General features: G+C 49.4%; 1 protein-coding gene across 1 annotated transcript in view; it reads right to left on the bottom strand.

The window, feature by feature from the left end:
- Positions 1-24,581, bottom strand: part of USP34 (ubiquitin specific peptidase 34) — a 2,509,780-nt gene that overhangs the window by 396,639 nt on the left and 2,088,560 nt on the right. Inside the window, exon 70 of the mRNA XM_085612349.1 lies at positions 5,680-5,806. Coding sequence (XP_085468475.1) covers positions 5,680-5,806 — 127 coding nt within the window. The remainder of the gene's footprint in view (positions 1-5,679; positions 5,807-24,581) is intronic.

Below are 24,581 nucleotides of genomic sequence, written 5' to 3'. Positions count from 1 at the left end.
CGCGAGCCGAGCCCGTCGACGGCTTGCGGAACCAAGTCCTAATAGCCGTTCCATGGTGACGCGGGCCAACTATTTGCTAACTTTGGCATCGCATCACCTACACATGTCGCGTAAGGTGTCATACGAATTGGAATACGAACCCCTCGCTAGTTCTGGCGACGGGGTTAGCATTCCCCCCTCCTAGAGGGGCACGACATGGAAGTAACCCTGAACCCCTTTTTCTTAGAATAAAGGTAGGAGCGAGTCCCCTTCCCAAATTGGATAATCAGATAATCGGATACCTCCGAATCACGAACCACTTTCCACGAAAGGAACTCTTGACTATTTCTGAAGACTCTCCCTTGTGGCTAAGGAGTAGCCACCCTGCACCAGCAGGCACCAACTAAGCGCTTGCGGTTTGCTGTAAGTCTCTCCTACGGATCAAGACTGCCCAGCTCGACGAGACCCGAGTTCCCTGCCATCTCTGACCTTTTACCTCCCTCATCAGCTCAGCTGAGAGTCGTAGGTGTGACGAGACCTGCGGGACCGGCTATCTTCAGAACCTGCACGACGCTTAACTAGCACGCCCACCGAGGGACCCTCGAGTGAGTGCACCTAGGGTTTGAGAAGCCCTAAACCCTGAGCAGCTCCAGCATCGAAGTCTGTCTCCCCAGCATCCGCGAGATCTGCGTGGGGGGCCCTTCCGCTCCTTGCTGTTCACCGCGTTGTCCGACCACTTGCCGACCGGCTTGTGGCCCTCTTCACGACGCTCCAAGATTATTTTTCATCACTAGTCTGGTTGCTCCAGACTGGCACTTGCTCCCCTTCAACAGAGGAGTACCCCGGACCCTCCTGGTCCACTCCCGACGCCATCTTGACTCCCCCGCTTGGGTGGCCACTGCCAAGATCCGCTGCCCCTTCCTGGGCCCAGCATCATCGACAGCAGACACCTTCGTGGGACAGCTCGCCCTCCATCCTGGTCGCCGCCGCGCCTCCTGGTCCGAGGAACAGCCGAGTCCGACGTCACCCACTCACCTAGTCGAGGTGACTTCAGCCGGTACCCTCCTGGTACCCACACGATCGCTGGCTAGCGGTTGAGAACTGAGTCCCCTCTGCTTTCAGGTTTTCCTTCATCACCGATCCAGGCTTGGATCGCTCTGAACATCGTCACTGGTCGCCTGCCAGCAACTTCTTCTTTCAGGCTCCTGAGACTACACGAGGACTCCCGACATCTTGACGAACTTCACGCAGCCGCAGCCTCCGGGCTAGGTAAATCGGGCATCTCGGTGCTCCATCGCAGGTTCGCTCTACAAGTGTCCAGTTCCTTTTTCGTTTAGTCCCACTGATCGGAACACTCCGGAATCAGTACCTCCAGACTCTAACCATTCGCATTTCACTGTTAGTGTAGATGGTTTCTCGTGCCCCTCGGGCATTTGTGTAAATTGTGCAACTGAAGTATTTTCCTAAGAGTTTTGTAGTGTGCTTAGCTCCCTGACTCATAAAGAGCCAGGGTAGTCTTGTTATAAATAAATACCCTTTTATTTTCATAACAACTTGTGTGGTGTCCTTTCACTTGGTGTTCAAGGGGTATATGTGATGGTAAACAGCTGGCTTAACACGCCCTCTAGAGTTTAGCCTAAGACTGCTCGTATCCACGCTACTAGGATAGCTGGTCTAAAAGGTTGACTTACAACCAATCATCAATAAGGGTCGTTTGGAATGATACACAGTGATCACTAGAATAGTGAGCACTACATATCAGGCCAACTTCTCACAACTCGTACATCTGATAGAGACTACAAGCCGCAGATTCCTTCACGTAGAATAGATACCATAGCCAGACCCAAGGGGAAGGAGGGTCTGCGAGAGGACTCCACCCACCGGGGCTCAACAGAGGGCCGCGTGGGGCCAGAGTCCAAAAACAGGACGAGGAACCCCGTCCCCCAGGCAAAGGGGAACGCCCACCCCGCCCCTCCGACGAGGCAGCTGCCTGCGTGGAGGGACGAGAAGGTCCCGGGGAGGGACGAGGAGTCCCCCACCAGCGGCGACGCGTGACAGGACGAGACGAGCCCTCCACCGACCCCCGTGGCGCCGTCAGGGCCAGCAGCCGCTGGCGCCGTGGCGGCGTCACCTCGGCCCTGGACAAAGCCCCCGCCTGTTCCGAGGACCGGAAGGGGCCTCGGGGGAGCGACCCGAGCCCCGGCGACCTCCGGCAACACCACAGGGACTCCAGCGGGAGTTTGCGGCGAAGCAGAGGCGCCGTGGTCCGAAGGAGGGACCCCCAAAGGGCCACACCCCAACGGCACCACAGCCTCCGAGCCTGGATCCGAACCAGGCGGCGTCGGAGCCACCGGCAGAGGAGACAAGGGAAGGTGCAAAGAAGCCAAACATCCCACGCCCATGAGAGGCAACAAAACCTCCGGCCAAGGCAAGGAAAGGATCACCGAAGGAGAAGAGCAACCTAGAGACTCCAAGGAGAAGAGGCAGAGCAAAGGCAATCCCAGACAGGACGGCGCCGGCAGCAAAAAGCAGGCAGAAGCCGAAAAGGGGAACACAAGGTCACCCAGGAAGAATCGTCGAACGCCCCGCAGGGGCAAACTGCGCCCGCAAGAGGATCCGGAAGTCAGGGACCATCCCCCCACAGGGAGAAGAGGTAGAACAGAGTGCAAGGCCCACTGGAAGTAGTGGGGAAGGCAGGATGACAGTCCCACTAAAGCCCCAAGAAGGCACAACGGCGCAGAAAGAACAAGAGGGCGGCACTGGCACAGACGCCAGGGACACCACAGAGCTTAACACTCAAAACAAAAAGGCGAAGAATGTGGTTGCATCCGCAACATACCATGACGCTACGAAGAGCAGAAGCCCGGAGGCGACCACAACTCCCCAGCACATACCAGGGCTATATAACAGCCAACCGTGCCCCACATAGGCCATGACATATCCCAAGACATGGGAACCTCTTAGGAAGAAACTTAAGCAGCAGAGGACAACAAAAAAGACCTGCGGCAAAAAACCCAGCAGGAGGCCTATCAAACAGCCAGAGGGGTAATGCAGAAGGCCTAACCTCAGGCCCAGCATGCTGGAAATACCCAAGGGAAAAACACACAGTCAAAAAGGGCTGGCCAGCAGCCAACAGAACCATAGCCTCAGCAAGGAGGACTCGAGTGGCCATGAAGCACACAGAATAGACAATCGGGGCGATCCACCCCAACGGAAGAACAGCTCCAAGAACCAGATCAACACGCAGGTCACTGAAGGAGGAGAATAAGGAGGGGGAGGAGGAGGAAGACGAAGCCCCGCCAAGAACCTCTGGATGGCTGAGTCCGCAGGGGCATGGAACAAAAGAGTACCATCGAAGGGAAGGTCCACCAGCCGTTCTCCAACATTCTCCGGGAACACACTGTCGCGAAGCCAGGCATGGAGACGAAGGGCGACCGAAGAGGCCATGGCACGACCCAGCACCTCCGAAATGTCCAGAGCAGAGCGAAGGATAAACGCCTCCAGCTCCCGACCATCCAAGACATGGTGCCTCAAATCCACACAGGCACCCTCCTGAGAAGCGGCAGGCATAAGGGACTCCGCCGAGTCCCACAAGCAAGAAGTGGCCCTAGCCAAAACACACAGTGTGTTAAGGGCCCGCAGAGCAGCACGGGTGGAGGCAAACATATTGCGCCTCACAGGAGTCAAACCAGCGGGCCTCTCGTGACGAGGGGGATAACAGCAGCAGTAAAGCAGGAAAGGCAGACTGCAAAAGGGGGCCTCTGGTTGAACGGTGAAGAGAAAGGCACACCGGATCACGTGGCCCCGGATGGTGGCGGTGCAGAAGGTGCTGGGGCATCGGGTCTCCCGTGGCGGGATGGCTCCAAGTCCCCAAGAGAGAAGAGTGGAGTGAACCTTCGAAGGGAAGCAACAGTTCCCTACCACCAGAGCCCTGATGGAGAACCTCCAGAAGAGGATCTGTGGGGAAATGGGCAGCTGGATCCCCCATGCGCAAAATTCCCACAGACGTGGAAACAGAGCGGGCGAAAGCCGCACCCGCCTCCATAGGGCCCCGCGGAGGGGAAAGCAGCTCCTCGTTAGGTGACGACTGCAAGTTAAGGCGGCCATCCCCCAAGCCAACCGGAGGAAGGAAGGGCCAAGGTCGGAAGGAAGGAAGAGGGACCGAGGAGTGGGGGGCCTGTGGCTCCTCTGGCGAAGACCGCGGTCGTGGAGACGGCGAGGAGCCGCCTTTAGACGACGTCGGGGAAAAAGCCACGACACGGCGGCCCACCTCCGGCGAGGATGACACCAGCAACCGCCGAACCTCTGGAGAAGAGGAGGCATCCGAAGATGAGTCAACGACCTGACTTCGGCCCGGTGATGTAGAGTCCGCAACCTGAGGCAGGACACCGACGTCGACCGGCGCCGGAAGAGACGCCGGGACGACTTCCGACAAAGCACACAGCACAGGAGACTGGAGCTGGGACGGAGCAAGGGCGGCGAAGGGCGGCGCCGTAACGGCGACGCCCTGGCCTCCAACGTGGCAGCTGCCTGCGTGCAGGGACGAGAAGGGCCTGGGGAGGGACGAGGAGACGTCCCAGGAGGGGAAGGAGGAGGAGGAGAAGCCAGCGAAGCCGCTGTATATGTCTCTATCTGGGCTCTGGTCGCTCCCACACCGGGAACCGGCATATAAGGGGACGACACACAGGGCCGCACCATCCGCGGAGAGCCCACGCCCCCGACAGGCCGGAACTCGACCCTCAGGGACAAACTGCGACACTTGCCAATAGGTGAGCAGCGCACTTGTGACCTTGAAGAAGATCTAAGTCAGCGAGGGAAGCCGCGGGTCCGAGAACCCTCAGCAGGGGCCGGGTGAGATGACGACGCCGACCTGGACACACAAGCCGAGAGAAGTTTCATCTGGCGCTCTTGCCGGGACTTCGGCTTCATCTGCTGGCACGCCTCACAATCAGTGGAGTCGTGGTGCTCCCTCAAACACCACATACAAATGGGGTGAGGATCCGTCGCTGACATGAGGCGGCCACACGACGAGCAAGTTTTAAAGCCTGAAGGCATTCGCACACTGTTCCCACACAGGCAGCACAGCATAAGGGAAAGGCCTAAGCAGGTCCAGAGCACAAACCGGATCCGCGTTGCACGAGGAAAAGGAAAAAACTGATGTAGGCGCGCCGGGGTGGGACATCTGTGACCTCGCGGACGACGCCTGGGCGGAGTCGCGTGATGCTGAACCCCGGCGCGGAGGAATGCTGGGCAAGAAAGTTTTCCGGGTCCAGTCTCACGCCTGGGGATAATTCTACGTGAAGGAATCTGCAGCTAGTAGTCTCTATCAGATAGAAAGGAACTGATATCAGTGCGCTGAGGAGGCACCTATAAAGGAACCACGCAGGTCACTTCCGGCGCGGACAAGACCACATGGAGCCAATCAAAACCATCTACCTTCCCGAAGGGGTACTGCTCGTGACACTTTTCTGGAACCAGTCTGATGCCTGGGGATAATTTTAAGGTAAGGAATCTGCAGCTAAAAGGTTGTATTAGAAAAGCAAAATAATCCTTTGTCGGTGCATGTCTTCAGAGTACTGGTACAGGGAGAAGAGAACATGAATGCTTAGAACAAACGGGAGAGCATGCAATCACATCAAATATTCTTAATATCTAACACAAAATGTTCTTTAACAAAAATAAAAACAGACAGGGCAATACCTTTTCTTTGCAGATAGGGCCGTGTTGACTTGAGAACAGAAAGAAAAATTGACAGGAGTTCCACTAGGTCTCCAGTCACATGGCAGGCTGTGGCTTCATGATACATCATGTGCAATGTGTTGAAGGACTGAAATGAAATGAAAACAAGGAAAGTTTTCTTTCTCCAAGAAAAACAGGCAAATACGTTTCTAGGTAAGACCATGACCACAGAAATTAGAAAAACTTACATTTAAACTGAACTGAGTTTCTTGTGGAAGCCAGGGTCCAACCCAATTTACATCATGTACAATTATACACTGGCACAAAGCTACAGACACTGTGTTCTGACCCTACACAACAGTCTAGGGCAAATGTGTATAAAATTGGTGTACTAGGGCCAAATAATACCAGATTTAAAAGGTAACTATTGACTTCTAAATTCTATGCAAATGTATTTCAAGAGGGATTCGGGCATGGCTCTAGCCCTCAAGGACTACCTGCTCCCCCTTTACTTTGACTTCTCAGCAAACAGACATTACTCAAATATCTGTCATTACTTCAGCTATATTTCTGAGGCATATTAACCAATTTGACCACAGCATCTATAATTTGACGTTTAAAATAAGTAAACAAAGAGCCTGACCATTACGAGTAATACATCGCAATCTTTAAAAAGACGAATCGTAATATATTAAACTGATAAATTAACCTGCATGGTCACCCCACACCTCTTAGTGTATCGGCACTTTGCTATTTTCCAATGCTGAGTATTCCATCTACTATCTGCGGGACCACACGCTGCTTCTACAGCTGTTTAAAATACAGACCTAGTGCAGCTCAGGGTTGAAAGCTCAAGAGCATGTCAGCAGGATAGGTTTAGCAGGTATAGATACCCAGCAGATCTCTCGGACAGCCATGGGCCTGGATAATGCCATAGCCTTTGTTCAGATAGAGTGTGCGTTTATACCAGATGGATGTTGGGGTCCATACATAGTGTAGCAACAGGAGACGAGTGATGTTAATGCTATCGTAACTGTGGCCTTAGCAGTTGCTCAGCTGGCATCATGACCCAAAGAGTATGAAAAGCTGATCTGACTAACACAGATTCCTGGTATGGTCAAGGTAAAAGCACCAGGTGTGTTTTACATTCATGTTGTATGGGACGTCCTCGGGTATGGGTATCAGGGAAGTTGGAAGGATGATCTCCACATTCAAGTGAAACTACAATGGCACTTTTGGAATGAAAGAAGGGCAAGCCGAAGATCAACCAATTATCAGTGAGGCATTGTGAAGGTGAAAAGGGTCAGAGTTCAATTACATGCTTGGGAAATGTATGAACGCTAAGCAGAACATCTTCCAAGAAAGTAGTACTAAATCACAGGATGTCACCGACTACAAATGCATTTGCCTCACCCTGGGAAGGAAAGGTTATGGTCAATGTTAACGGTGGGACACTGTGCCAGTCTGAACACCTGCCAGACTTATCAGATCTCTTTTGATGGCCATGTTGATCTTGAAGGAGTCTCAAAATGTATCCCATATGCAAGGTATCTTTTGAGGAGTCCAACTGCACCCCTTTATCAGTCAGGAAGCATGAAAAGACAAGACGTCATCCATCGACTGAGCACAAGAGGAGTTGGGTATTACACCAAAATCCAATGACCCACACTCAGCTATATGCTTCTGAACTGGGCTATAGAGATGATTTTCTGGTGGCAACTATTGCCTGTGGGTACTCTAAGGACAGGCCTAGGACAAGAAAGGTTATCACCTTAGGGATTTCATGCGCACATCGTCATCTACAATCTGTGTTAGTAATCTCTAGATAAGCACCAGTGCACATTTTATTAATACAGAACAAAATTGAGTTGCATCTCTCAATTTTTGCTACAGCTTGTCTCATGAATCAGGCCTTGTGAGTGTAGTTTAACATAGTTTATTTATTTTTAGCATTTAAATGATTAGGTAAAGTTACATGCTTGCAATTGTTTTTCTCCTTAAGGGCAATATCTCCTGCATCACCCTTTTGATGATTTTCTTTGATGGAGTAACTGTGTGAACATAGGTGCAATCCATGCTGTGACCTAACTTAAGATCTGCCCCGCAAATAGAGTATGCAGCCAGTGAAATGGCCCACTGTAGAGGGAATACTCTTTCCATGGCATCTAAGACTTCCCCGAAGCCATTTCTTGGTACATGCTGATCATGGAAGCAAATCCTGCCTTTTCTTTCAATTCTTCCTGGCCATTGCTAGGCAAATGTGTTATGTCATTCTGGGAGGTGACGTTAAGGGAGGCAAGATAAGTAGACATAGTGTGGGAGAGCCTGTGCCTTCTAACAATCAGAGGAAGGACATATCATGACAAGAGATAGCATTCGTTCATTAAAATCATACTATAAGAAAATCCTTCTGTGCCTTAAAACATGTTGTGTGAGGTCACTTTTAGAAAACTTTATAGACATTTTCCCCAATATTAAAATACAGAAATGCTGTAGTCAGTAGATCAGGACCCTATTTCCAGAAGAAAGAAGAGGAGATACTGCTTCTGGCAGGGCTTGATGGCATACTGGGGGAAACTGGAAGGAGAAACATCAGTTTTTCAGCCTCTGTGTGAGCAGTCTATCTAGGTACAGTACCATTTTCCTTTTCACAAATGTCAGAGTTTTTTATTACATTTTGAGTAAACAAAAAAAACTAACGTACAACTGCATAAATACAAAAAAAGAACCAGTTCAGTCTTAAAATCTTCCTCTCTCTATAGCAGTGGATAATTTACCCATTCTGAAAGTTTCCAGATGCGAAAATACCAACCTCTTATCAGGGATGCCCCTATCACCATATCTTGCAGCCAGAAAGTACCTTGCACCACATACTGCCATATTTAGGTTAGCTTCTCCACAAGAGAGGGCACTGAAAATGTATGAAGTTATTGAAGGCGCAATACAGTATATAACCGGAATCTGGAGACAGTGGTCTGAAATATGGCAACAGTCACCACACTGTTGGATTATCACATTGATGAAACCAATCTGAAGTATGGTACCAGTTGTAGGAGAGTAGGATCTGCTTCTTATAGTTACTCCCACTTTTTGCTGACGTTTTGCTGCTAACCAGGACCCCAGTCAAGCTGCTTTCTCCTCTAAATTGATTGCATGTGCTTTAGGTACACTCCAGATTGGATTCTGGGGTACCCTTATCAGTCCCTAGTATATGGTATACTATGTACCCAGGGCATGGTGTGAGAAGTTGGCCTAATATATGATGTCTTGCTGAAGCCTCAGCACACGTGACAAATATACGTGCTTAAGTAAATACACACATGAAATACGAGTACATAAGAAATATTTTTTCTTTTTTTGAAAAAACAGAGTACAATCTCTTTCTTGTCTTCTTTATTGAGACGATTCCAGGTGAAGTGTCGAGATTACAGCCAACACGTGTTTCGTCGCATCGGGAGTATGAACCCGCGACTTCCTCAAGGCTGTACAAATAAACAGAAAAAATGCCACCTCATACCGTGAAGGTACATACAGTAAATGCAATCCACAGTAATCAACATACAGTTTGGTATCGTGGTTCCAAACATAGTGAGTAGTTGCGTGGTGGAAAGTGGTCTTTCCAAAAGATAGGAACCCATACGGGGAATGATGAGCAAAAAGTCTTGGAAGCAACCAAATATATGGAGAGAGAAAAAGGCCCGATCGTGAAACTACGTGGTTACTAAGTGAACTACTGTCTGTGCTCATTATCGGTAACCATATCGCCGTCGTGGGATGAAAGTGCCAAGTCATCGTTAAGAATAACGTGACTAAAAGAATAACACCCAAAATACCGAAGTGGGTTGTTTACCTTTCTTGGTATTCGCAAAATCTCTGTTCACACAAGGGAATTAAAACAAAATGAGAAGACATCAGATACAGATCAAACCGTCGTCTCGGTGAGCAAGTATACGTGTTAAATCGAGGTTGAACCTACTTTGATTGTGGTTGTAACGACTATATCAGCAACAAACCAGACATAACTTTTAAAAGGGGGTTCTCGCTTAGGAATATTTTGAGCCCGAGCTACCCCATACCCAGGAACACAGACAACTGGCTGACCACATACTCATGTGGTTTTTCCGGTTGTGGTAAATGCGCGGCTTGTAAATGGGCACATACTAGAATCACTGAATTTAGAGGCCCTGGTGGCAGAATTTACAAAATCAAGACCAACATCACTTGCCTCACCAAATTCACGGTTTATGTTATTGTGTGCAAATGTGAGCGTAAATACATTGGTAGTACCATCACACCACTACGCGAAAGAATTGGAGAACACATGAGAGCAGTTAAGAATGGGGATATGAGATACCCCATAGCTGCTCACATGTCTATCTGCCCCAAACAAACGACAATGAAACGCTTCGAGTACTATGGTATTGACCACATACCTAGACACCCCCGTGGTGGCAATCGGGAACTGACACTGAGACGCAAAGAGGCACTCTGGATTCTTAAATTGAGAAGTACTGAGCATGGGATGAACATTGACCATGAGCTCCATTACTTCCTGGGCAGATAGACTTAACTGACAACTCAAACATAGTAGCTTAGACATGATACATGAACATACCACCAGTGTTTTATGTATACCAAAGTTTTGAGAGAGAAAAATGAATGGGGCACACAAGGCTACCGCCTCAGACAAAATAGATAAAGCATGATACATGAGTATACTACCAATGTTGTTACATATTAAAGTTTTGAGAGAGAGAAATTAATGTGGCACACAGGGTTACCGCTTTTCTTTACCCCAATCTTGAACAGTCTTTTATATATGTATATTAGGTAAAATTGATTGATGTGCTGTTTATACTCATGAAATAAGTCGATGTTGACTTTTCACGCTAAGGTCAAACCAATCACTACTAAACTAGGACTCCGAATGTTTATGTTCGCTGTGTATGTGTATTTCCGAACACAGGTATTTGTTAATACCTACAGCGTATACTGTATATCTGTGTAAATTTAGAAACTTTTTGAATTTGTTAGAGCCTAGATTGCTCTTTGACTGAACCATTTGTTAACCGTATCTATGGAGAGACCGAAGGACATTTGATTAAGGAAACTCACAAACCGGCACAAAATTAGCCTACTCGTGCACACATCACGCTCGCAATTGTTCTTAGAATCTACTATGATTCGAATTCCCGCTATTTTTTAGGCAACGACAGGCCTCGCAGATTGTCAATAGAGATCTCTTGAGGTACTTACTTACGGTCACATCGAAGCTCTGATTGAAGGAGAATGATTTCTGACACCTCATTGGATCGGAATTTTAATGATCAAATAGAATTCCCATAGTAGCTTATGTGTCAATCACTGATGACACAGGGACCAATGTCCAACTGGATTAAGATATGAACGTAGGGATTAACAGTAACCAGTTTGGGTCCCTACTCGTGGGATGCAAGACGGTGTATTTTCATGTAGTCTTTTTACCTTGTCAGTCCTTCTGACGAATGTGCTAAATACGTAAACCCGGATATATTCCCGGTTTAGCTTCCTGTCACGTGACACTAGCATACGGAGGACGGGTTGCCACACTCGGCGGACCTACGTCTCGCACCTAGAAGATTCGTGTAGGAACGAGGGCACGATATTTGGAAAAGACGACAGGTAGGATAAATACGCTTACTGAGACTCGAGGACTGATACGTGTGTTGGAAAAGATACAACGTTTCCACGAATTGTTTTGGTTACGTGCCGCATTTGGGGCATGGTGAGTGTTTGTTTAGCCACAATCAAGAACGTATTTCCCGATATTATAAAGGTATACAAATAGTATATATAATGGTACCTGAATAAACTAGGCGCAATATGGTCCCATCAACTGTAGACCATGGCTTGTATTTTAGCCTTGCTTGAATTGCAATTAATGTACGATGAGAATTTAGGATCAGTCGACACGGGATGTCAAACAGAGACTTAGAGTTTTAGTGATGAAATGTGGTATCTTTTGATCACCATAAACACGCTACAACAAACCGGGACCGTGATATTTTACTCTATATTTTTCTCATCTCCATAGAGAAGTGTTTGTACACGAACACCTCCCTGTTGTTTCCGTGTTATTCCTCGTTTCCACGTACTGAATACAGAACCCCTTGTGGGCCGGAATTACAACCACAATCAAAGTAGGTTCAACCTCGATTTAACACGTATACTTGCTCACCGAGACGACGGTTTGATCTGTATCTGATGTCTTCTCATTTTGTTTTAATTCCCTTGTGTGAACAGAGATTTTGCGAATACCAAGAAAGGTAAACAACCCACTTCGGTATTTTGGGTGTTATTCTTTTAGTCACGTTATTCTTAACGATGACTTGGCACTTTCATCCCACGACGGCGATATGGTTACCGATAATGAGCACAGACAGTAGTTCACTTAGTAACCACGTAGTTTCACGATCGGGCCTTTTTCTCTCTCCATATATTTGGTTGCTTCCAAGACTTTTTGCTCATCATTCCCCGTATGGGTTCCTATCTTTTGGAAAGACCACATTCCACCACGCAACTACTCACTATGTTTGGAACCACGATACCAAACTGTATGTTGATTACTGTGGATTGCATTTACTGTATGTACCTTCACGGTATGAGGTGGCATTTTTTCTGTTTATTTGTACAGCCTTGAGGAAGTCGCGGGTTCATACTCCCGATGCGACGAAACACGTGTTGGCTGTAATCTCGACACTTCACCTGGAATCGTCTCAATAAAGAAGACAAGAAAGAGATTGTACTCGTATTTCATGTGTGTATTTACTTAAGCACGTATATTTGTCACGTGTGCTGAGGCTTCAGCAAGAAGTTTTGTTAAGCTCCGGCTTACATTTGTAGAGTGTGTGGTGTCTCTACGCCTTTCAGCACCGTCCTATTAGAGAACGGATGATTTCTGTGCACTTTCTCTGTAGCGCCGGATACCTATGACACATAACCACGCACCTCTAAGCTAATATATGATGTCACTGATTCTAGTGTACACCTTGTATCAGTCCAAACAACCCTTATGGTGATTGGTTGTAAAGTCAACCTTATAGACCAGCTATCCTAGTGGTAGCATGGACAAGAGCAGTCTTAGGCTAAACTCTGAATGGCATGTGAAGCCAGCTGTTATACCATATATAATCCCTTGAATACCAAATGAAAGGACACCACAACAGATAAATATATAAAATAAAGTGTATTTATTCTAGTCAAACCCTCAGCACTCTTTATGAGATTCGAGGTAAGTACAACACAGTCTTATTCAAGCATACATTAAGTCACACAGGTAAGTAATACAGTTAGGCCCTAGGGGCCACGCAAACCATATAATGAAGAAGTGGTATAAGGACCACTGTCACGGAAATAAGATAGGCCTAGGCCTAGGGAATCACTGGGGCTACACTATACTACCCAAGGTTAGGAAGTGGGAGGCCCACGGGATTCAGGTGCAGAGTGGAAACACTCACGCGTAATGCGTATAATCGATAGAAATAGAACAGTTCAGAAATAAGCAGTTTTAGGACACTTCTGGTATAGCTAGAAAGTCGAGACTCGGAAACTAGACCCTAGGATAGTCAATACCCTTGTGAGCACCGGAGTACCCAAGTTACCTAGCCCACGGGCTGCGGGTGCATAGGTGTGAACTTGCGTCGGGTTTCGTCGTGGACTTCTATGGATGCCTGAAGGAAAGTTGCTGACAGGCAGTCAGTACAGAGTGTCCGGTGGATCCCAAGGCCGGGATCAAGAAGGAAGGATACCTGCAAGCAGAAGGGACAGAGTCTGGGTCACTAGCCAGTGACCACGTGGAACCAGGAAGGAACCAGGCGATGTCGGGAGATTGCAGGCGAAGAGGTGAAGCTTGTCGCAGCAGCCACGGGTACCAGGAGACGTCGAGGACGACCAGGACCAGGAGGCGAGCTGTCCCACGAAGGCTCTTGCTGTCGGCGGCGTCGAAGTCGAACTAGGACTCACCAAGCCTTGGCAAGCGGAACCCACGAAGAATGGAGGACTTGCTTCTGGTGCAGACCAGGAAGGTCTGGGGTGCTTCTCTTTTGCAGAGGAGCAGGAGCCAGTCTGGAGGAGCCAAACCAGCAGTGGAAAATCAAGGTGTGTCGTCGCAAAGGCTGCTAGCCAACGGGCAAGCAACCGGACAGAAGTGGCAAGCAGGAAAATGCAGAAGGGCCCCACGCAGGACTCGCGGAGTGTGGGGGGCTGATCTTCGGTGCAGATGATGCTTGGGGTTGGGGCTTCTCAATCCCCGGTACACAACTTCGAGGGTGCCTCAGAAGCTGCGCTGGAAGATACTCGCCACTTTTCCCAGGTAGCCGGTCCCACGTCTCTCGTCGCCTCCACGGATCTCAGCTCGGCTGTGGATGTGGATCAGGGTCGGAGAAGTCTGGAAGTCAAGGCTCTGGTCAGGCTCTGCAGTCGGTCCCATGTAGAACTTCAGCAAAGCAAAGGGTAAGTCTCTTGATGGTGCCTGTTTGCACAGGGTTGCCACTCCTTGGCCACAAGGGAGATTCTTCAGTCTTCTTCTTTCGTCGAATGTCAAAGGTCCAGAGTTTCTGTTCAAGTTGCAGGTTCAGGATAATCTAATTTAGCAGGGCCCAACTAGCTACTAATATACTGGGCTAGTGGGCTGGGCTACCTGCAAGGTCCCTCCTATGGGTGGGACCAGGAAGGGGAGTGGCTACACTCCCTTTCCTTTGTCCAGTTTGGCGCCAGAGCTGGGGCTGGAGTGCCCCAGCACCGGTTTGAACTGGACTATGCATGGAGCACCTTGTGTGCCCCAGGCATGTCTCATTCCTTTCAGCCCTCCCTGCCCCAATACACTAAAGTTGGTCTGGGGAGGTGCTAGCACCTCCCCAAGCAGGAAACCTATTGTGCAGGCCTCCCTGGCTGGGAGGGCTCCCAGCAGCAGGAGGTCAGACCCGTGTCTGTGGCAGCAGCATCCATTTTGTGATGCTGAGGCTTTGGTTAGAGTTAAACAGCAAAGTAGGATTTTAACATATCTCTCCCTCTAGAAGGGAGGAATAATATCCTCATTACCAGAAATGGTATGGGGGTATTATTCCAAAGTGTTAGACACCTTACACGATATGTTTTGATAAAGCCAAACCATAGTTACCATAACCGTTTAAGATTATAAGGTACTTTAAGAGTATATGGTAGGCTATATCATAGAACAGCTATAAGGACATGGTTCCAAAAGCTGCAGACAGGCTCAGCTCATGCTAGAGCACCATCTCACATGTTACCAAGCACTCTGCCTCCAGGATTGTTAAGGCCTGCCATAGGAGTGGCTGATAGGTACACATGTGTCTATATATAAGGTAGGTATAGGAATACTACACCTAAGCAAGGGGTGATTACACGACCTTGCCCCAGCTGAGTGATCAGCCAGTTGTGTCTGATTGGAAGGCCAGACCAGGGGTGGCATAATACATGCTGCAGCCCCTGGGAGGCCTAGGGTACAACTATGCCCTGGGTACCTAAGGTACACTGTACAGGGGCCAATAAGGTGATCCTTACCAATTGGGTATGTACCTAGGGTACATGGAGTCCATTTTAAAGAGAGAGCAGACAGCCTGAGACCCTGAATGGCAGGATCTCAGGCCAACTAAATCGAAAAACTAGCTAGACACTAGGCAAAAAGTTGGGGGTAACCATAGTCAGATATCTACCTTCCTACACATGGGTACCCCAGAGGCCTCCCAGGGGCTGCAGCAGGTATTATGCCCCCCCCGGGAGACCATTCAAACTGACACCACAGGTCTGCTACTGCAACCTGTGTAAGGTGGTGCATGCACCCCTTACTTAGATATAGGTTCACTATATCTGTTCTAAATCACTACACACATAAACCTTTCAGTCACACCTATGGCAGGCCTTAACAACCCTGAATGCAGGGTTCTGGGTTTTATGTGAGACGGTGCCCATGCATGAGCAGACCCCCTCTGCAGCCTTCGGAACCTATTCTCTGGGGTTGTCTGTGATGCAGCCAACCATATATGTTTAAGTGCATTATAACCTCACGGTAAATGCCAACTTTAAAACGACTGTATTAAATTGGTGTGGGAGGTATGATTCCACCCTATTAGAGGGACTTATGTGAACACCGGTACACCTGGTACTAGCTTTCTCGTCCTGGGCATCACAGAATGGATGCTGCCAGCCACAGACATGAGTCTGCCCTCCTGCTGCTGGACGAAACTCGAGCAGAGGACGGTCTGACAATAGTTTTCCTGTCACAGGGAGGTGTGACCACCTCCCAGACAGGCTTTAGTGTATTGGGGCTGGGTGGGTGCACTGCTAGAGTGCCAGAGAGTCTGCACTGGGGGCTACAGGACTTTAGATTTTACCTGGACTAAAATCTGCTACAGAAACAGAGTACTTCGACTATCCACACTACGCTGGATAACTGAAGAATCTCCCTTGGAGTAAAGGAGTTACTCCCTGCAAGTCAAGCACCTTTAACGCATCTGACCGGTTTGCATCTCCCGAGCTCCTGAGGACTCCGAAGATTTCTGCAACACAGGAGGTGGGTTCCCGAGCGTCCCCGAGGTTGATCTGACCTCTCAGCAACTCTGAGACCAGTATCCCTCGTGGTGACCGTGCAATCCGAACCCCTGGGCACCGTGTACATTTGCAGCAGCATATGCTTTTCGGCGATCCCAGAGGCTGTGCTTTGGGCTACTTGTAGTCCTGACCCTGAGCAGTAATTCCACTGAAGATTTCCGGCCTACACTCCACGAGTGTTCCGTGGGCTGGCATTTCGTGATTCAGTTCAAGGTCCCTTCGCAATCCCTGATCCGTTGGCCTGTGGATCCCTGTGAAGGTAACTTTGACTTTCAGTGGGCTTTCCTGGTTGCTCCAGAAGTGCACTGACTCTCCATTGCTTGGAGAGTCCCCAGGACCTTGCTGGTCTTCACCTAAGCTTATTTCCTCTACCTGCGTGGGTTGCAGCTGCCAAGGCTTGCTGGTATTCAATCCAGACACTGACCCCCCTCAGCACTCGACATCCTTCGTGGGACACCTCACCTCCGGACTTTGGTCGTCATTGACGTCTCCTGGTCCCCGTGGCACCAAAAGTCTTACCGGGTAATATCTGGACTTTTCACTTTCCAAAAGCCAAATTCTCTTTCTTCATGAGGGGAGCAATGGCGACGGAGTCAGGAGTGACTTTGGTGGAGAAACACAATTATGACAATTAATTAGTCACTGTCTGGAGGCAGTTTACAACTGCTTGAAGCGAGTCTGTCCTCAATAGCCAGTCATCAACCTCAGCAGATGGGCTGCGACCACCATCAGCACAGATAACTGAAAGTGCTTATGGCCTACATGAAACCGTAGGTACCAACTGTGGAACTGCAGGACAGGAATGTTGAAGTATACGTCCTGCAAATACAATGCTACCATCCAGTTTACTGGATCAGGTTAGACAGGACTTGAGCCAGAATGAGGATTTTCTAAATTGTCCTTCCTGAGGTGGAAATTCAGAGGGTGTAAATGTGGGATAGGACCAGGCCTCTGTCCTTTATCAGCACCAGAAAATAATGAGATTAACAACCTGTCCCAATCTTTGATGCTGGCACCCTCTCTATTGCTCCCTTGGCCAAGAGAGCATTAACCTCTCCACAGATTATGGACAAGTGGTCCTCCCAGAGTTGCTGCGGTGCGAGTGGCATGTCCAGTGGGTATGACAGGGAGGGTCGAGAATATCCGTGTTCTACAATTTGGAGAACCCAACAGTCTCACGTGATGCAGGAGAGGTGAAAGGTGACTCGACCTCCTACAGAGCAATTGTGTGCTGTACAGGGCCATCTACAGCTGTTTTGCTAAGGCATAGTGCGGAGGGGTTGAGGTTTGGGTAGTTTGTTGTCCTGGAGGGGCTGCATGCTGTTTGGCAGTTTCCCAGCCTTGCCTGTGAAAGGGCTGGGAGACCTGCTGTTGCTAAGGCAGGAATTGGTGCTGCCTCTACTGATATACCCTACCAAAGCCTCAAAAGGGCAGTATTGTTGGAAAAGCTGCTGAACAGGCTGTTATGCTCAGACTGCGTACATTGGCCTTGATCTCCTTGAACTTCTCAAGGGCTGTGTCAGATTTTGCTCCGGAAAGTTTCGAGCCATCGAACGGCACGTCCACGAGCGATTACTGGAAATCAAATGAAAAGCCTGTTGTGTGAATCCAGGCATGAAACCTAAGCACCATGATGGTCCCAACTACCCAACCCAAGCAGTCGGTTAGATTCAGGCTGGAATGGATGGTGTATTTTGCAGCATTTTGGCCTTTGAGGATCAGATGTTGGAGGGTTTGTATGTCATCTTCTTGGCCAGCCGGCAAGACATCCGCCACTCTTTCCCACAAGGGGTGCAAATACCATCCTAAAAGGCAGGAGGAACTGACGAATATCAAGACAAGACTTGCACTGGACAAGACGCATTTTGCAAAATTTACTAACCTCTTTAATTCCATCCGAGGTGGAGCAGTAGGGGATGAGTCTGTTTCCAGGGTAAGATCCTGCTTTCGCCCCAGGAGTCCACCTTTATATAGGTGACAGCCGCAATATAAGGGAGCAGAGGTTTCTGGGTGGTGCCTACGGGGTTGAGGACTTATTTAGTGACACAGGTTTTGACCCCCTGCAGGAGCAGTGTTAGATCAAGAACTGATGACAGTTGCAAAGAAATAAGATACTTCACAGGCCATAGGATTTGGAGAATTCAGGACAACGCCAGAGGAAGCGTCCAACACACTGGCATCCTGAAGGTCTTCAAAAATATTAGGTTGTTCATAAATCTCAACACATATTCATTATAATACCATTGTTCTGAGTCCGAGAAACTGTAATGACATAACTGTAATGACACTTTTCAGGACGATGTTAAGCCTCTGAATCAGATAAAACGATCCGATCCTGCATCATTGATGGCATGGAGGCTCAGGCCTACGGCGTCTGTCTCAGCACTGCGGACAGTGTCGGATATTGCACTGGGGCAGGAAGTGGCTGTGTTGGACTCATTGACGGGGTCAACCTCGGGTGGCGGTCCAATGCACAGTTGGCATAGAGGATAAATCATACGACCGGCTGCCAACTCAAATCATTGGCGCCCTAAGGTACTGAAATAGGATTTGGTGGAGTACCAAAAATCATGGCCACAGCCTCCTCCAAGCATTGTAATTAGTCTACTGTGACTACGCGCTGAGGCAGGAGGTCAAGCCGAAACACTTCATGAGCTGCACCGAGAAGTCGCTCTGAGGTCGAGAAGTACCGCGGCATTGTGCAACTCCGAGCACTACCAAGGGCGGAAGGTTGGAGACCCATGTCTGGATTTCTTGTGTGACTTACATGAACCCCAGGATCTCGAAGTGCAGCGGTCTAGAGGTCACTTCCTAGTAATGAGGGTGGGTCCATAACTTCTTCTGGAGTATGGAGACGGCAAGTTTGGCTTTACGGTACTGAAGAACAAGTTACTTACCTTCGGTATCGATGTATCTGTAAGAAACATTAGTTAATTAGATTCCTCACCTTAGAATATCCCCAGGCGTCAGGCTGGATCCGGAAAGATTTTTCGTCAGCAATACCCCTTGCGCGTCGCTAGGTGTCGTCTGCGGCTCCGCGTCCGTCGTTGGCGTCGTGTGCCGGAATGACGTCGTAGGAGTACTTAGACACCGCCCTCCCGCGCTGACGTCAGTTCTCATACATAGCTTTCCGCACCAGGAACGCAGAGCCATGCAAGAGACCGACACTGGTGCCAAAAAAGTCTAGGGCCCTGAAAAGGATAACCTTAAACCTAGATGTCGGTTCGCAGAACAGGGAGGATGGGTGGGGCGGTAAGGAATCTAACTAATGTTTCTTACAGATATATTGTTACCGAAGGTAAGTAACTTGTTCATCTGAAAGAAACACGTTAGTTAGAATCCTCACCTTAGAATAGATACCCCAGCAATACCAACCCTGGAGGTGGGTCTGCGAACCAAGATCACACCAGAAAGTCCTGGAGAACAGAACGGCCAAAGAAGCCGTCTCTCCAGACTTGGCTGTCCAGGCAATAGTGATTGGCAAACGTGTGCAGCGAGGCCCACGTTGCTGCCTGACAAATGTCCTGCAGAGGGACTCTCCGTCCCAGGGCAGTAGTAGCCGCTGTGGCCCGAGTGGAATGGGCCCTCAGCCCCACAGGAGGTTCCTTCTTAGCCAAGGAATAACAGACCTTAATGCACAAAACGACCCACCGAGAGATGGGTCGCTTGTGCACCGCCCGCCCCTTCTTAGCGCCCACGTAGCCAACGAAGAGTTGGTCATCCACCCGGAACTGTTTTGTGCGGTCCAGATAGAAGGAGAGAGCACGTTTTGGGTCCAGACGGTCGTGCCGCTCTTCCTCTTTCGAGGGATGCGGAGGTGGAAACAAGGTGGGCAATGTGGCAGACTGGCCGATGTGAAAGGCAGTAACCACCTTAGGGAGAAAGGAAGGACGAGTCCTGAGAACAACCTTGTCCGTATTGACAGAGAGGAAAGGAGGTTTAGAAGAAAGAGCCTGGAGCTCACTCACTCTTCTGGCAGAGGTGATGGCAACCAGGAAAGCAGTCTTAAGAGTCAGAAGACAAAGAGGACAATTATGAAGTGGCTCGAAAAGGAGCGCACATCAGATAGGTTAACACCAGGTTCAAGTCCCACTGAGGCATTACGAAAAAGACAGGAGGAAACATGTGAGTAATGCCTTCAAAGAATCTAGCAACAACAGGGGACTTGAAAAGAGAAGGCTGGTCAGGAAGCCGTAAGAAGGCAGAAACAGCTGAAAGATATCAATTGAGGGTGCCCAGAGCAGAGCCCTGCTGGGCCAGGTAAAGAAGAAAGAGGAGAACCTCAGAAAGGGGGCGGAAAGGGGATCCACAGCCTTTGCTGTGCACCATGCCACAAATTTGGTCCACCTGCAGGCGTATACCGTTTTAGTGGAGGGACGCCTGGCTGCCAGAATGACATCACAGACTTCAGGAGGCAAGTCAAATGGCATCAACTGTCGCCGCTCAGTCTCCACGCATGGAGGTGGAGATTGGACAGGCTCGGGTGGAGGACCGTCTCCTGCTGCTGCGACAGAAGGTCCTCCTGAAGAGGCAGTCAAATCGGGGGATCGATTGACAGACTGAGTAGCTCGGGATACCAGTATCTTCGTGCCCAATCCGGAGCCACAAAGATGACTTGGGCCCGGTCGCGCCTGATCTTCTTCAGCACTCTGGGCAGAAGTGGTATAGGTGGAAAGGCGTACAGCAGAGCGCAACTCCAATCGCGTCAAAAAGCGTCTCCGAGCGAGTGCCGCCTTGGAAATTCCAACGCACAGACCTGATGACATTGCGCGTTCTCTTCGGTGCCGAATAGATCTAACCATGGCTCTCCCCACTGCCGAAAGAGGCCTTGCGCCATGTCAGAGTTCAGACGCCACTCGTGATCCATCATGCACCGGCAGCTGAGTTTGTCTGCCCTGGTGTTCAGAGAGCCCGCCAGGTGTTGAACCACCAGGGTGATGCCCTGATGTTCCAGCCATGTCCAGAGGCGCAGAGTGTAGGAAGGTGGATATCTGACTATGGTTACCCCCAACTTTTTGCCTAGTGTCTAGCTGGTTTTTCGACTTAGTTGGCCTGAGATCCTGCCATTCAGGGTCTCAGGCTGTCTGCTCTCTCTTTAAAATGGACTCCATGTACCCTAGGTACATAACCAATTGGTAAGGATCACCTTATTGGACCCTGTACAGTGTACCCTAGGTACCCAGGGCATAGGTGTACCCTAGGCCTCCCAGGGGATGCAGCATGTATTATGCCACCCCTGGTCTGGCCTTCCAATCAGACACAACTGGCTGATCACTCAGCTGGGGCAAGGTCGTGTAATCACCCCTTGCTTAGATATAGTATGCCTATATCTACCCTTATATATAGACACATGTGTACCTATCAGCCACTCCTATGGCAGGCCTTGACAATCCTGGAGGCAGAGTGCTTGGTAACATGTGAGATGGTGCTCTAGCATGAGCTGAGCCGGTCTGCAGCTTTCAGAACCATGTCCTTATAGCTGTTCTATGATATAGCCTACCATATACTCTTAAAGTGCCTTATAATCTTAAACGGTTATGGTAACTATGGTTTGGCTTTATCAAAACATGTCATGTAAGGTGTCTAACACTTTGGAATAATACCCACGTACCATTTCTGGTGATGAGGATATTATTCCTCCCTTCTAGAGGGAGAGACATGTTAAAATCCTACTTTGCTGTTTAACTCTAACCAAAGCCTCAGCATCACAAAATGGATGCTGCTGCCACAGACACAAGTCTGACCTCCTGCAGCTGGGAGTGATCCCAGCCAGGGAGGCCTGGACAATAGGTTTCCTGCTTGGGGAGGTGCTAGCACCTCCCCAGACAGCCTTTAGTGTATTGGGGCAGGGTGGGCTGAAAGGAATGAGACATGCCTGGGGCACACAAGGTGTTCCTTGCATAGTCCAGTTCAAACCGGCGCTGGGGCACTCCAGCCCCAGCTCTGGCGCGAAACTGGACAAAGGGAAGTGGGTGTAACCACCCCCTCCCAGGTCCCACCCATAAGGCGTGACCTAGCAGGTATCCCAGCCCCCCAGATTAGTATAAGAGTGGGAGTTGGGCCTCAAGACTTTAGATTATCCTGAACCTGCAAACTTGAACAGAAACTCTGGACCTTCGACATTCGACGAAAGAAGAAGACTGAAGAATCTCCCTTGTGGCCAAGGAGTGGCTACCCTGTGCAAACAGGCACCATCAAGAGACTACCCTTTGCTTTGCCCACGTTCTACGAGGAACCGACTGCAGAGCCCGACCAGAGCCTTCACTTCCAGACTTCTCCGACCCTGATCCACATCCACAGCAGAGCTGAGATCCGTGGAGGCGACGAGCGACGTGGGACCGGCTACCTGGGAAAAGTGGCTAGTAACTTCAAGCGCAGCTTCTGAGGCACCCTCGAAGTTGTGCACCGGGGATTGAGAAGCCCCAACCCCAAGCACCATCAGCACCGAAGATCAGCCCCCCACACTCCACGAGTCCTGCGTGGGGCCCTTCTGCATTTTCCTGCTTGCCGCGTCTGTCCGGTTGCTTGCCCGCTGGCTAGTGGCCTTTGTGACGACGCACCCTGAAATCTTCTGCGCTGGTTTGGCTCCTCCAGACTGGCTCCCGCTTCTCTGCAAAGAAGAAGCACCCCAGACCTTCCTGGTCTGCACCAGAAGCAAGTCCTCCGTTCTTCGTGGATTCCGCTTGCCAAGGCTTGGTGAGTCCTAGTCCAACTTCGACGCCGCCAACAGCAAGAGCCTTCGTGGGACAGCTCGCCTCCTGGTCCTGGTCGTCCTCGACGCTTCCTGGTCCTCCTGGCTGCAGCGACAAGCTTCACCTTCACCTGCAATCTTCACGACATCGCCTGGTTCCTTCCTGGTTCCACGTGGTCACTGGCTAGTGACCTTGACTCTGTCCCTTCTGCTTGCAGGTCTCCTCTCTTCTTGATCCCAGCCTTGGGATCCACCGGACACTCTTCACTGACTGCCTGTCAGCATCTTTCTTCAGGCATCCATAGGAGTCGACGACGAAAACCGACGCATCTTCACCCCTATGCACCCGCAGCCTGTGGGCTAGGTAACTTGGGTACTCCGGTGCTCATCAGGATAGTGACTATCCTAGTGTCTAGTTTTCCAGTCTCGACTTCCTAGCTACTCCGGAAGTGTCCTAAATCTATCGTTTTCTAAACTGTACTATTGCTAGTGACTTTTACGCATTACGCGTGAGTGTTTCCACTCTGCACACGAATCCCGTGGGCCTCCCACTTCCTAACTAACGCTAGTGTAGTGTAGCCCCAGCGATTCCCTAGGCCTATTCTATTTCCGTGACAGTGGTCCTTATACCACTTACTTAGTATATGGTTTGCGTGGCCCCTAGGGCCTAACTGTATTACTTACCTGTGTGACTTAATGTATGCTTAAATAAGACTGTGTTGTACTTACCTCTAATCTCATAAAGAGTGCTGAGGGTTTGACTAGAATAAATACACTTTATTTTATATATATATCTGTTGTGGTGTCCTTTAATTTGGTATTCAAGGGATTATATATGGTATCACAGCTGGCTTCACATGCCATTCAGAGTTTAGCCTAAGACTGCTCTTGTCCATGCTACCACTAGGATAGCTGGTCTATAAGGTTGACTTTACAACCAATCACCATAAGGGTATTTGGACTGATATAAGGTGTACACTAGAACTAGTGACATCATACATCAGGCCAACTTCTCACATAAGTCTTCCTACTTGGCCCTGGCTGTCTACCTCTTCATCTGAAGTCCCATCTGACTCCTCTGTGGTGGGTAGACCCTTATCTACAGCTATGGCACCATCCTTGGCAGCTCTTTCAGCATCATAGGCCTCCAGAAGCTCCACTAGCTGTCTAAGGGTAGGGTTGGAACCCTGTTTTAATCTCCTGGAGGTACACAGTTGTCTCATCTCCTGGAAAGTGAATGCATCATACCTAGAGGGAACCTGTCTAGGATTCTCCTCTCCTGAGGGAGCATCAGTGTGATCTCCATCCAGGGGCATGATTCTAGTGGGGGTGTGGTGTGTGCACCTACCTACACTAGTTGTATCTACTAAACCTCTCTAGTAGTTGTAGTCAGGGTGTGTTACTCCCTTCAACCTACAACCACTAAGTCCAGTAGGACTTAAGTATTATAATCTATGTTATATGTACCTAGACAATATCTGTGTGATCTTTCAATTTAGTATCTTAAGATTACAATGGTATTACAACAGCAAGCTCAGATCCCAACCGCTGCTCACCAATGTGAGAAGTTGGCCTGATGTATGATGTCACTAGTTCTAGTGTACACCTTATATCAGTCCAAACA

The sequence above is a fragment of the Triturus cristatus genome, chromosome 6 (assembly GCF_964204655.1).
Source record: "Triturus cristatus chromosome 6, aTriCri1.1, whole genome shotgun sequence".
NCBI lineage: Eukaryota > Metazoa > Chordata > Amphibia > Caudata > Salamandridae > Triturus > Triturus cristatus.
This window is presented reverse-complemented; position numbering and strand designations above follow the sequence as displayed.